This window comes from Orycteropus afer, unplaced genomic scaffold (assembly GCF_000298275.1).
Source record: "Orycteropus afer afer isolate SDZICR_OR568_19922 unplaced genomic scaffold, OryAfe1.0 scaffold00003, whole genome shotgun sequence".
Classification (NCBI taxonomy): Eukaryota; Metazoa; Chordata; class Mammalia; order Tubulidentata; family Orycteropodidae; genus Orycteropus; species Orycteropus afer.
In genome coordinates this window covers 5,008,160-5,023,446 of record NW_006921590.1, presented here as the reverse complement: position 1 = coordinate 5,023,446, position 15,287 = coordinate 5,008,160, and the positions used below count along the sequence as shown (strand labels likewise).

Genomic DNA, 15,287 nt, shown 5'->3' with positions numbered 1-15,287 from the left:
GCTTGTGAAACATGATAGACAGCTACAAAAATGAAACACACACACACACACACACACACACACACACACAAAAGCCATGGCATGTTACCATGTGTCCCACAGCATTGGCATAAAGACTCCCTGTTCTTCCCATAAAGCATTAATTGAATTGATATACTAAATGAAAGTTTCCCAAACAAGTTAAAACTCAAGTAAAAAAAATCATAAATATATGGGTAAAGTTTGTATCACTAAAGGTTGATATGAATTGCCACTGGCGAACAGACAGATTTAAAGAAAAGTAGATTGAATACATTTCCCTACATCTTTCTATTGCCGAGCAGGGAAAAAAAAATTTCAATAGAATAAATATTTGAATAGTAAAAATCATGTACCTCACTTTCAAGAGACCATTTCATTATATACACAATCTTCATGGCATTCATAAACTTCAGATACTACTTCAAAACACCCACTAGTCATGCATAAACATGACATACAATATTGTTATATACAGTGACATGACATACACACAGTATACATATACATATGTGTGTGTGTGTGTGTATATATATATGTGTGAATATATATATATAGATATATAGAATTCCTCTTGGTTCAATTCTATAATGAAGTTTCAGCATCCATGTATCTTTTTGTTGGTTCATCTTCAAAATTTATTTTCACACTCACAGGTTTTTCAGAGCTATTTAAAACAAAAAAAATGAGAGTAAGTATTTTCAAAATGAACAAATATTAAATTCTAAACATGGTCAGTATCTACTATAGTGGGTTTGATTTGGTTATTAACTATAAACTTATGACTTGCCATTATTATTTTACTGCCTTTTTTTAGTATCAATAAATTTAATTGGAAACAGATGTAAAAATGTTCTTAGGTTTTTTTTTAAATGGATATGTTTATGACTGAAATTCCTGTTTTTCTTACAACTGAAGAGGGGCTCCTTAAAAACAGCCAATATATGACTATGCTTGAGTTATTAATTGCACTGAATGTATCCAGAGAATTATAGCATGACTTTTATTTCAGTGGCAAATTCATTAACAAACATGTTTCAATTAATATAGAGAGGTATCAAATAATATCCTGCAAAAGGTAACAAATTTATAAAACTCCTCTACCCAAATTTGGTTCTCAAATACATGATCAACACACATATTCTATATTTTCAAGTTCATCTACAAATGACTCCATGTATATGGACTGATTTAATGTCATACATGAATATCTAGATTTTGAGAAAATGATTTTCAAAAAGGATAAATATATATAGTTTGCTGCCTTCTCCAGGCAAAACTGAAGGAAGGTCTTCCTAATATTCTTCTATTAATTGACATGGCCTAGACAATCCCTCACTTCAAATACAATAACATAATCATAAGGTCTTTATTTTATCCTAACTATGCTCATAACCTGGACCATGGGTGCTAAAAAGGTATGAAAAATCACTAAAAGTACAGAGAATATTTAGTGAAACTCAGGCTGCACAGAATGAAGAACTGATGCGAAAGGACAATGCTTTACAAAAATATTTCAAGACCAAACTAGAATGAAGAAAGAAACAGCAAGGCAGAGAATTAGAACTCAAGTAATAAAGTAACAGAAAACAAAAAGCTATACTGATACAGTTTAAGTACAGAAAAGGTTCTATATGAAGGTAGGGAAAGAATGAGAAAAAGTTAATCAAAAGACAGTACTCAAAAAGATAGCAAACAACCATGAATAGCTACATACCTACTTGCCTAGAAAACAGTTTTGATCTGACATCTGAGCAGACTACAATGGCACCCAGCATAGCGTCAGGCACAAAGTAGCCAAAACGTTAAGTATTTGTTGAATATGAACTACTGAACACCCTGCAGGGGAATATCTCAACTCTCCAGAGACCTAATGGTTAAAGTACTGATAAAAGTAGAATTGAGGGATTAAAAAAAAAAAGCAGGGGGAGGGGGAGGATTACATAACAAGAAGTATAAGGAAGACGTTATATGATAGTTTCAATCTATGGTCCTTTATAAAACTGAATGGCTTTTACATCTGTGGATTAAATTTCTTCCAGAAATATCTTCAAGAAAAAAAATATATTTATACATTTGAAGAAGAAATGGTATGCTAAAAAAAACAAAAATTTGAGAAAGAACACAATTGTTTTTCTTCTTTCTTAGTCTAGCACAGAGTGCATGATTGAGGTTAGTGTTCAACAAAACTAGTTATTTAATCCTAGTAAATTACCTTTCTTTATAGTTTCTAAACTTTTATAGAAGTATTTCATGCTATTATACATATCTGTATTCATTTTATTTAAAAATGTCTCAGATTCTTTTGTTGACAAGGGAGATAATAATAATAAAAAAAAAAAAAACCATAATTAGTACCTACATATAATTCCAGTGCACATTAAAATGATGGATAGATGGGAGGGAGGAAGGGAGACAAAGGAAGGCCAGTTTTGTTAAGTAAAGGAAATAGACATTAAGCAAATTAATTTTTTTGCACAGCTATCTAAAAGTAAATTGAAAACTGGCTACAGTTATAAATAGTTATAGCTAAATAGTTATAGCTAAATAGTTATAGCTCTATAAATAGTTATAGTTATAGCTACCTCGTGTTAGATCTGGTTACTCTGACATTCTCAGTATTCATGGAAAGAGCCTTCCACTGTGCAGTTTTGGCCATTTCATCTGATATGTTAACAACTGAGGGATCAACACTGAAGAACAAACACACTTTTTGGTTAGTATTCAGTACTTGCAAAAGCATTAATATTGTCATTCGTATTATTTACATAATATTTGCTTTCATCAACTTAAAACTGAAAACTCTTGACAACTAAGGTTTAGCAAGATAGCAGAATTGTCCTATTTCTGTTATAAAGGCCACACAGGAAACTTTCTTTATAATCAAAACTAGCAGTAAGATTATTTAAATTGTCTAGATTTATTTCTGGAACTTCTCTTCAGAATCCAATTGTGGGGTTCAACAATGTTACTCTAGCCTTGATGACCAAAGATGATCATCATGGTTATTAAAGTTTAATGTTGAAATAACATAAAAGAATAAACTAAAGTGCCTTAGAGTACAAAAAAATACAACCTCAAATCAACTAGAAGACTTTTATGATATTGTTGTTGTTGTTATGTGCCGTCGAGTCGGACCCAACTCAGAGCCACCCCTCCTTGGGCTGCCGAGGCAGTATCACTACGGAAGTAGATTGCCCAACCTTCCTTCCGAGGAGTGGCTGGTGGGTTTGAACCACCAGCCTTCTGGTTAGCAGTCAAGTGCCTTAGGCACTACGCTATCAGAGCTCCTAGAAGACTTTTATAGTAGCCACAAATTACGATATCACCAAGGAAGTATCTAAATGTTGGAAGGGAAAATTAAGATTATGATTGGAAAAAAAAAAACAAAAACAAAAACAAAAAAACAACCACCTTGTTTTTCATAGCTTTTACAAATCACCAGAAAGAATAATGGGGAATATGACATTTTTAAACCAAAAACAAAGCTCTGAAAATATTTCAACAGATAACATAAAAACACAAAATACTTCTTTTAGTGGACATTCACATTATTTACTGTTGAGGTGTTACCAAAATCAAAAGCATAGAATACTGTATTTTTATTACTATAAGGAACAAATGTAACCATTTCTATCTCTATGAAATATTGCAGAAAGTACTTTAAGACCCCAAATTCAATAAATAATAATGATATGTTTAAATTGTTCATTGCACTCAAGGTTGTCAGCCACAGGTAATATGCAAGTACCATGAAGTTAATGTAAAGATATTTACAAGCTGTGTCTTCACCAAAAGAAAAAATATTTCATGTAAACAAACTACCAATACAAATTTCCTACCAGATAATGGTAAAACAATGTAATGGCAGCTAGGTTATAAATGATTACATGGCACTCATCTAGAAAGTGCTAGCTTTTTAAATCAGAATGTTGTTTAACATTTAAGATAATAAAGAAGCATGATATAGTCATTGAAGAGTCTAAAGAAATGGCTGCTACAGCTCTACCACCAAGTCAATTTTAAAAAGTATACAAAATTTGAATGTCCAAGTTCACAAATGACAGAGCCATCTAATTTGAAATTATGCCCACCCTGAATTAATATTTATTTGCTTGGCTACCAATTTCAAATTATCTAAGAAAGGAATTCTTGAAGTATGTTAGCTTCTAGATATTCTTTTCTAAATTAAGAACTTTCCCATTAGTAGAAATCAAGGCATTTAAGAAAGTATACATTTCTTTTTTTTCCCAAAAAATACAACTAGATGAGAAAAACTCTGCCTACATTAAATAAGCTATTTTCATAGTTTACAAGGCTTTAAAATTTTGAAAGGCTGCCATATATTGTTTCATTTGATCTTCATAGCAAGTAATCAAAAGCTATTTAAGATTTAAAATTCTGGCAGATACACAGGTCAGCAATTTCCTAGCATTCATGATGAAATTGTATGCAAAGCAGCATTAATAATAGCTCAAATCACCACATAAAAGACTAGAGTAAAAATACAGGTAACTCATGCATTTTTCTTTTTGTTATATATCAGACATTTACAGAGCCTACCGAAACAGAGCATTTGGATGCTGAATATATTAAGATCTCTGTACTTGGTATGGGAGCCCTAGTGGCACAATGGGTAAGTACTCAATAGCCAACCAGAAAGGTCAGCAGTTCGAAGCCCTGAAGCCACTCAGTGGAAGAAAGACCTGGTGATAGCTCCTGTAAAGATTACAGCCTAGGAAAACCCTTGAGGCAGTTCTGTTCTGTTACATGGGGACACTATGAGTTAAAAATTGACTCAACAGCATACAGTAACATATTTGGTTTGCAATTTAAAGTATATAAAGATTTGAGGTAAATCATGAAAAGTGATGCATGATAATAATATCAATGACGAAAACAATAGCAAAAAGTACAGGAGAAAAATAATTAATGAAGTCATTTATTAAAGCTAATCAACTTGTACAAGTCTAAGTGTGACCCCTATATAAACAATAAAGAATAGTCAAAAATTTAAAAGGTTGAAGGAATTAAGCATCAACAAAGGTTTTTCATTCACTGGTCAGGAAAGGAACCTATACACACATTCTAAAACTATCTTACTAGGAAAAGGTGATCAGAAATAGAATACAAGAGGGGTATACAAATATAAGGTTTTTATAATATAGGGTTGTCTTTTAAAACTATAAAAATGTTTATCCAACCTTTACTTTAGTCCTTAAATGTAAATATAAACTGCCAAAATTAAATATGATAAATTATAAATGAAAATTATACAGTTAGATTCTGGAAAGTTACTAGAAAATGTAATTTTCCAGCACACATTAACCTCAGCCCTAATGAAGGGCAGAAAGGAAAGAGCTACACTATTGACAGAATGAGAATATTCAGAACCTTATGAACAGATTTTAAGCTTCACCAAGACAGATGGAGCGATGGAAGAAAAGTAAATCTCATAGGCTTGACATGGAAATTCGTTTAAAAGCATGGTCAAACCCAGCTTTTTCTTCACTCCTGACTATAACCTGGGTGGGGAAGGAGTGTAGGGCTCCTTTTCAAATTACATGAAGCCCTACTCTAGTTGATATGCTAGATGCAGATTTTATCATCTTTTTAAAAACAGAAGTCACAGAAGAAATATTACATAACTTTTTCATGCAGTTGATATACACATATATTTCAAAAAATAAAATTATATCTCACCTGTAATTTAGGGCCTTAACTGGAATTTGCAAGAGACTTCTCCCTTCAAATGGAAGGTGCACAGTATCACCATCATCAGCCTGAAGCATTCGTTCAGCTTCCTTTAGAGCACATATGTAAAATGATGACTTCCTCAGAATATTTTCAGCAAGGTAAATTAATAACTAACATCTTAAAGAATTAAAAACCCAAACTAAGAACAATTTAAGTATAGCATATCTGCCCATGACTGAATATTTTATTATGAACACATGCTTGCAGCATATAATGAAAACAACCACTTGTAAAGAATAATTTTTAAAAGGTATACTTTCCATTTCTGTAAGTAAATCATACCTTTTACTTTTGATTTAAAAAGCAATTTAGATATATAAATAAATCTGATTATCAATTATAATAATGCAGGAGTATAAGAAGAGACAAAATTTTACGAAATCTCGTCTTTTATCACCATAGAATATGAGGGAAGTTTCATTTGGATAAGGCCAAGTTTCCCAATCTCATCAATACTGGCATTTAAGACCAGATACTTTTTTTGTTGTAGAAGGTTGCTGTGTTCATATAAAATGTATAGAAACATCCCTGCCCTCCACCCACTAGAAGACAGCAGCACTGCCTCTAGTAGGACAGCCAAAGCAAAATGTTCCTGGGGGAGGGATGGGGGAAGTTGCCCAGGTTGAGAACAACTAGTTTAAGGAACAAAGACTGAAATCATGACCTAATAATGAGAGATGAAGGGCAGGGAAGTATGAGAGAGACTGAAAGTTTCCAAACAAGCCTTCAAACTCTTCTTCCTTCCTAAAGAACTCTCATAATTTGGAGGTATAATGTGCCCAGCTTAGAAAAAAAGGGGGAGGACCCCTAAACTTCCCAGCATTCCTTGTAACTTAGTGTGGCTGTGTGGTATAAGCAGAATTTATTGGATGACACTTCTGGGAAGATTCCTTAGAAAAAGACAACTGAGTAAAGCCCTTTCTTCCCTTCTCTACCTTTCTTCTGTCTCTAAGGATAACAAACAGCTGGAGTTCAGCAGCCATCTTGGCCCACAAGGTGAACTTCCATAGGAATGGAAAACTATATGGTAAGAATAGTTCAAAAGAAACATAGAAGACTCAATTCCTGACGACCGTGTAGAGCCATCATAGTACATCATGTCCCTTCCAACTTTTTTCTACATGAGCAAATAAACCCTTCTGTTTAAACCATTTTTTTCCTGTTATATAACACTGAACCTCATTCTATCTGAAACAGGAAGTAATAAAGAAGCAATTATAACTAAATATTTTATAAATATATTGTATCTAATTTGAAAAATAACAAAAGCTTACAGACATTTCCATATTAATATAGCTTTGAAGAAAGAAAACAAAATTGTTATTCTTTTACATTAATGGATATTTATAGAGCACACAGAGCAGTGCCGGATGCATGCTAATCTATTAGCTGTTTCTGTGGCTAATCTTTAAAACAGCCCTGCCACGACATTTTTAAAGTGTGTATCTTTCTTATCTTCAATATTCAAACAATATTCTGAATGGAAAAACTGAGTTAGGCATTAAAATCAATATAATTATCTACACTATATACTTAGTGCCTATTTTTTATCTTATTCAGTGATGGCAGAGTTGGTTATCAAAAATCAAATCAAATCTCAAATTCAGAATAATGTTTAACCTAGAAGAAGGCTATACCAATTTTCTCTTTTCTTCAGCTGAATTTGAGAGTTTCTATTTCTCTCACACACTGGTCAACATTCAGTATTATCTTTTTATCCCAACCAATGGGTAAAAAAAGTGTGTCTTTGTTGTTTCAATTTGCCTTTCCCTGCTTACTCATAAGGTTGATCATCTTTGCTTGAGTTTTCTCTCCTGCTAGTATTCAAATCAACTGACACATAACATTGCATATAAAGATAAAAGCTGTAAAAAATTCTCTATTAAAAGTTATTTGTTGTTGTTGTTGTTATATGCCGTCGAGTCGGACCCGACTCATAGCGACCCCTCCTTGGGTTTCCGAGGCAGTATCACTACGGAAGTAGACTGCCCCATCTTCCTTCCGAGGAGTGGCTGGTGGGTTTGAACCACCAGCCTTCTGGTTAGCAGTCAAGTGCCTTAGCCACTATGCTACCAGAGCTCCTAAAAGTTATTTACTTAAAGTATTTTTTATCATTATTAAACTACTATTAAAATTAAAAAGGTACACTAAAACTGTACTTATGTATTTTTAGGTAAAATTAGATGACAGATAAGTCTGTAGAAATACAAAATAGCTCAAGTACTTCTGACTATTGATAAGTACACATGTGATACATAATTTTTAAAAAGTATTCTTGCGTCAGTACAAAACAGAAGCAAGATGATGAAGATGAAAAGCCCAGGTTTGGGACAGATTACTTAACATCTCTCTTCCTCAGTTTCCTTATTTGTAAAATGGGGTTAATAATAGCACCTACAGTTAATACCAGGGTTCCTATGAGTTCTTGTGAGTATTTGCTAGACAGTATAAAAATATTAATCAAGGGAATGGGTAAATTTAAAATTCTTGGCTTTTTACCTCTTTCTCTTTTTTCTTTTTATCATCTTCTTTCTTTTTCTTACTTTCTGGCATGAGATCATCAAGCCAACTAAGTTCTCTTTTTGTGAAACACAGGTCCATGAGCTTACGTACAAAGACTAATGCAAGAACCTTAAAAAGGTGGGAAAGGGAGTATTAGCAACATCTAAAAAGATATCAATACTATCTTAGTTTAAAAGAACTGAACCACCTACTTATCTTCTTGAACTTTCTTCTCAGACAAAAGCTATAAAGGGAAGAAAAAAGAAACAGCATTCTTAACCTTTTCCTGAATAAATAAATTCCTTGCTTCTGCATACAATCACAAAGTAATTTACGCATGGTGAGTACTGTCACAGTAAAGAAGATTATGAATTTTTATAACAACTTTACATTATATAAGTATATATAAGTAAAGAAAAAAATTCTCCTACTATTCATTGTACTATTTGTAACATAAGAAGAAATGCAGAGAAAAGTAAGTAATTATAAGCTCCAAGCTTCATGTTTTAGTGGCAGAAGATGAGAACAGAGGCTTTTTCCTTCTATGGGGTATATGAAAATTTATGCATTGGTATTATATAAAAGAAAGTTAAATATCCAAAATACAGTAAAACCTGCAAAAGTCAGACTTGCATAAGGCAGAAACCTATCATAAAAGAAAAACTCAAATATTTACCATTAAAACAAGTAACAGGAAAGTGGTAAGACTGCACCCTGTCAAAAGCAGAAAACCTGCAACATCCGAAAAAATAAGGCAGTTCTGTCAATTTCCGGCTGTCACAGGTTTTGCTGTATATATGGAATCTCTTTTTAGATTTGGGGGCATTTCTGGATGAAGCTTTGTAGTCTTTAAACCTATGTCTCAAAGCTAATGCTATGGGACTAACTGAACAATAAAAAAAATATATCAGCATAGTCTAACACTCACAGTGCATCAGTGAGTCCTCAGTAGAGAGTAAAATCTCTTCTATGATCGTCAAGAACACAAACCATGTTTTGGTTCCTATTTCAGATGCACTGAGTTCAGCAGATATAAAATAAATGACTGCAAGGCTACTTACTTATTAGCATGAGCTTAAGTACCTTCCTTATCTTTGACTGACCAAGAATCTCAGATGCCACTATTTGCAGACATTAGAACACATTCTGACTTGTCTGAGTAAAATTCAATGGCTGAACAACTAAAGTAATAAAAATTCGATATTTCTGGAAACACATACATTTATTTAAAAACATTTCCCTGTGAACACATTTAAAGTACTAACAAATATCCAAGAATAAAATTATCTACTATACTCTCACCTAATTAAGTCAATGTTTTTATTTTTCTATATTGCCTCTGGTACTTATTGACTATGTCCATATTTAAATTTACAAGTTAGCAGTGGTATTTTAAGATGCCACTGTATAATCTATTCATATATTAAACATTTTAATATTTGAGTTTTTATATTCTGTTATCTTCCTCTATTTCCTATCTACTTCATTTTTTCACTCCATCTTGACTACAATGTAAACTTCTTAAATAACTCAAGAAGTACTGGAATTATCTAGTATTTAAAATTCAGCTGATAATCCAACTGAGCCTGCCATTCTTTCTAAGGGTAGATTTTTAATCATTTTTCCAGTTCCAAATTATACCTAAGTTTTCTACTCCTCCTAGGAATAACTTTAAAAATTATATAATGTGGAAATAATCCATTTCCTGTGGATTACAATCAGCAAGCCACAACCAGTAGTCCAAATCCAGTTGACTACCTGTTCTGTATGGCCATGCAATCAATAAGAATGGTTTTAGGAGATGAATATTAGAAATTGATTTGACAACAGGGAACATGAACTCTGAACTCTAACTAAAATGTCATCCCAAAAAAAGATTTCCATTATTCTCACTAACAGACTTGAATTTAAAAAAAAATTGTACAATTATTATTTTTAACCTCATCAATAAAAACTAATGGAAAGTTCATCTCTTGTTATATAAATATATACGTCTTATCTTTGACTTTGCTTCATGACCCACAAAGCCTAGAAGTATTTACTATCTGGCTCTTTAAAGACAAAAAAATTGTTGACCCCTGCTCCAGATGTTCAAACTTATTACAATAGGTGTATGTAATATTTTCTTGAAAGCTTCTATAAGTGTGGTTGGTTATAGCTCTTTTCTCTCTCTAAAGCTTGTATATTTCTCTCATCTTCTCCACTCAGGTTCAGGAGGGATCAATCCCTTACCAGTCCTTACAAATAAAAAAAACCTTGAATAATAAAAGATGTGAGGGTTATACTTTTTTCTGTAAGTATAATTTTAGCTGTATCCCCTAGACTTTGTTGCAAAGTTTTAGATTTCAACACCTATGAAATGGTTTTTTAAACTCAGCTTTCCACCCAGGGATTATTTAGATCAGTGTTTAATTAATTTCCAAATACTTAAAGCTATACAAGTGATTTCCCATCATTTATTTGAACTCTCGTTATTAATTATGAGTAGTGAGTATGACCTGTATAATTTGTAGAATTTTTTATTTTTTTAAAACTTTCTTTGTGGCATGTACATGGCCAATTTCTTCATGGGATTTACAAAAGAATGAATATTCTCTATTTGTGAAATGTAACATTCTCTGATTATTTAAAGAATTATATTGATCATTTTAGTAAAATCATGCTCAGTCTTAAGTTTTTATCATCTCATTCGCTGCCTTCAAGTCAATTCACAATGACCCCTATTGAGTTTCCAAGGCTGTAAGTCTTTACGGAAGCAGACTGCCTAATCTTTTTCCCACAGAGCAGTTGGTAGGCTTAAACCGCCAATCTTTTGGTCAATAGCCAAATGCCTTAACCACTATACCACCAAAGCTCCTTTTTTAACATCTCAAACCAAAACCAAACTCACTGCCATCAGTCGATTCTGACTCAGTGACCCCCCATTTGGTTTCCGAGGCAGTAAATATTTATGGAAAGAGACTGCCCAGCCTTCCTTCCGTGGAATGGCTGGTGGGTTTGAACTGCCAACCATCTGGTTAGCAGTCACATCCCTTAGGCACTATGCCACCAGAGCTCCTTTTTATAACATCTAGATCCGTCGAAGTCTGAAAAAGATGTATTAAAATATCCTCATAAAGAACCATGTTGTTCTGCTGTTTATACCTGGCTATCATGTTTGTTCCATAAGCTTTCTAAACTCTGAAATTGTTAAAAAATATAAAACAGAGTTCTACATCTCAAGGACTTAAAAAAAAATTCGAAAATGAGAAGAAAATTCAATTTGGAAAACCAATGGTTTATAGCTAGAAAGAACTAATTTTCAGTTCAAAACATCTGAGGTGCTTAAAATGGGCTGTTTTTTCAAAGTCAATTGTAAATATTAATAAAAAATTAGTATCAAAACACACAAAATGATGATCAATTAATGATAAAATATGTACTGGGGGGGACTTACCATCATGGGGAAAACTACTGCAGCAGATGACGCTTTTATCACCCACAGAAGAACCAGGCAAGTGAGCTGAATGACTGTGAAAACATGGACCTTCCAAAGAGGCACATATCGGAGGTATATCAGATCAGGCTGATGCTTAGCAGGCATTCCAAATAATTTTATGCGGTCAAAAAACTATATACAAAATGGAAAACAAGAAAAAACTTTCAATTAAAATATTTTATCTGCTATTTGGGCAAAGAAATTATATGTAACTTTAGGACTTTATGCTATTAAATTTAAACTACACCTTTCTTGATATGTTCTGATTAATATAAGAAATATTCTATGGATCCAAGGAAGAAAATGTAATTAATTTAAAAGAAAACTCAAGCCAAAATACATTAATTTCAGGGATTACATTATTGAGATAAATTTACGTCACAATCAAATGTACAAGTTCTCTTTGAACTCATTTTCTAATATGTAGAAGAAAAGAGTAACAATTTGAATGACTTCTAAAGTTTTTTCCAAGTCAAACCTTTCAATTACATGAAAATAACATGAGGTACCAAGTACAAATTCTTTGTTTATTAAAAATAAAACTATGAGCAAATTCCTTGGTCTTTCTGAGTTTTAATTTCCTCATTTTAAAATTGGGGATAAGATTGGCTCTACCCTACCTCACAAAATGGTAAAAATCAAGCGAGATAATGATATTGTGTTTGACCAGGGAAGAACAGATGGACTGTGTTGAAAAAATAAAGACACTGCCACTGAGAAGTCTTGCAAGCCACTAGCTACTAGTTGACAGTCTTAGATAATATGCTTTTCATAACAGGAGGTGGTCACTTACAAAAATGTGGAGCTAAACATGCTTTATGAGCTAAATGCTTTATACTAAAATTGGATTTGTACAAATCTTAACAGGCTGTATCTGGTTATTTTTCCAGGAAGTATTTTAAGTAAGACAACATCCAATAGTGAAAGCCCTCGGTTCTAGCTCTGGATCCACTGCTTACTTAGCTAATAACCTTCAGCAGATCTATTTCTCCATTTCATAGTTTGCAAAATTCCCTTGATGCTTTCCTATGTTGTTCAAGAATGCAAAAAAATAATTTCTGTACTAGGTTTGATAAACTTATTGTACCATACAAACAGCAGGTATCAATATTTTTACTGGAAACTAATATCTACATTTTCTTTTTAAAGTACTATAATTGCTTTGAAATGTTAAAAGCAGTATTTCCCCCTTGCCCCCATCCCATTATTTTTTTTATCCTTCTTCCTTCTTGCTATACCAGTCTTTATTGAGAGTGACAAGGTCTTCCATTGGCTTCAATTAAAAATAGGTAAGGACCATGTCAGTTCATGATCTCACTCTCTAAGGTTAAAAAAAGACAAAGTACGATAACCAACAGTCATTCGACAAATGTGGATTTGAAGTCACCAGTCAGAAAACTAACTTCCTCCCAAAGCCAAAGGGTCAAGAATAAATCACTACTATTATAAAAATAATCTTTGCATATTTAAAATATTTGCAAGTTTTTCTACAAAAATCATTAAATACTTATTAGGACTTGCCTGGATTCCTTTTAAAGAAGAAACTCCCATATAAAGGAAAACACCATACAGAACAGGCATGGGAATAAACTGTAAGCAAAACAACCAAAATTAGAACTCGTGTTACTAACATAATTTCTTAGGAATAAATACACAAAGACATACTAAGAATCTATGCTAACAGAATCAGATATTTTAGGGATGAGGACTAGACTGACCTAACTTTTCTATAAGAAAGAAAAATGTTAATAAAATACAACCTTCTTGAAAAATTGTTTGTATCCTAAGTGTTCCTTCCTAAAGAGGGAGTATGTACAGTGGTTTAAGAGTGTTGGTCCAGCAAATGACATCGTTTGAAAACTTCAGGCATACTTAACCAATCTGTGCTTCAGTTTCTATGCATAAAACATTCAGAAAAGTACCTAATATATGCATTAACTGTTAATGTTACTATTGCTACCACCACATGAATATTTTACAGTACCACTTACTGAATATAATAACTGAACTCCACTCTTACAATAAAGTCCTTTTACTTTGGCAGTTTGGGGATCCCCAATCACCTATCCAATTCATGCCCATACATCCTACAGAAAAGCCTGGTGCTTAGTGGCCCCCATCCGTTTACTCAAAAACCACAACCAGTATTCTGACTCAAAGGAGAAATGAGTAAAAAAAAAAAAGATCTAGCAATTACAGAGAAATCCCATATACAATACATATCGTTAACCAGCCTAGAATGCCCATTCTAAGGACTCTGGAAGAAAAATAAGTAATTCAGAAAGAGAAGAAAATAAGTTAAAAAATATCCAATCAATAACCTCAGAGAACTTCATATTTTACCCATAAAGCAGCTTCACAATAGTAGGAAAAGAGAAAAATCCGAACAAAACAACTCTTGGAAATTAAAGATCTAACTATCAAAATACTACTACAGAAGTTTACAATAGTGATTTTGATTAAAGACCAATATAATGATAAAGACAAGTGAAGGAATTTCCCTGAATAGTGAACAGAATGTAGGGGAGAGGAATGTTAGAACAGATCCAGAAGGAACAGAGGAAAGGAAATAAACAATGGAAAATCTCCACAGCTGAAGACTGTTTCCAGAGGAAACTTGCTCACAGAAAGACAAGCAGAATCAATGAAAACTCCACCAACTCATCTACCAATCCACCCAACCTCAACATCCCAATGAAATTTCAGAACACCAGGAGGAGAAAGAAACTTTTAGCGGTTTTCAGAAAGGTGGGGAGAGGAGGACTTCCAAAGGCACAAAGACCAAAAAGATACCAGACCACTCATTAGGAAAGCTGATCTCTAGAAAACAATGAAATAATAACTTTAACGTCCAAAGGAAAATCATTTCATACCCTGGAATATATATGCAACAATTATTGATCAATTGTAAGGTATAAGAGTAAATAAAGACATTTTGAAATATGCAGTAACACTGAAAGTTTATGACCCATGATACCATATATATATATATATATGTGTGTATGTGTGTGTGTATATATATATATATAAATATATATATAAATTACTCAAGGAGTTCTTTTAACAATACAAAAAAGGAAAACAAGAAAAGTGCAACATGCATATACAACCTTTAATAAATGAAGTTAACAGATATTAAGAAAATTTATTGAGTCTTGAGGCCTGTTTGGACTGTTATTCCTTACGCAGGAGGAGCACAATTAAATAAGGTATATTTCTGCTGCCATGCAGACCAATAACACTACTTACTCCTCAGAAAATATTTACATCATCATAATATTGCTTATGTGTTCCTATAAAGTTTATGCTTTTATATTTTAACTTAGAAGAAAAGAACAAAAGGCCTAATTATAATTACAGTACAGAATATGTTAATAAGCTTGACATAATAATAAGACTAAAAAAATAACCAACTAAGATTAGGGGTTGTAAGGGAGAGGGAAGATGGAAGATACTCCTCATGAACGAATTAACACGGAAGTCAGAGACCCTCAACCTTTTTAGTCTCACGATTCCTTTACATTCTTAAAAG

General features: G+C 32.8%; 1 protein-coding gene across 1 annotated transcript in view; it reads right to left on the bottom strand.

Annotated features, from left to right (window-relative positions):
* Positions 1-603: 603 nt before the first annotated feature.
* The window catches only part of SLC4A7 (solute carrier family 4 member 7), a 136,389-nt gene continuing 121,705 nt past the window's right edge, over positions 604-15,287 (bottom strand). The window contains exons 21-26 of the mRNA XM_007936274.2: positions 13,277-13,345; positions 11,714-11,887; positions 8,275-8,406; positions 5,722-5,822; positions 2,604-2,711; positions 604-685 (exon numbers count right to left, since the gene is read on the bottom strand). Of these exons, the coding sequence (XP_007934465.1) occupies positions 604-685; positions 2,604-2,711; positions 5,722-5,822; positions 8,275-8,406; positions 11,714-11,887; positions 13,277-13,345 (666 nt within the window). The remainder of the gene's footprint in view (positions 686-2,603; positions 2,712-5,721; positions 5,823-8,274; positions 8,407-11,713; positions 11,888-13,276; positions 13,346-15,287) is intronic.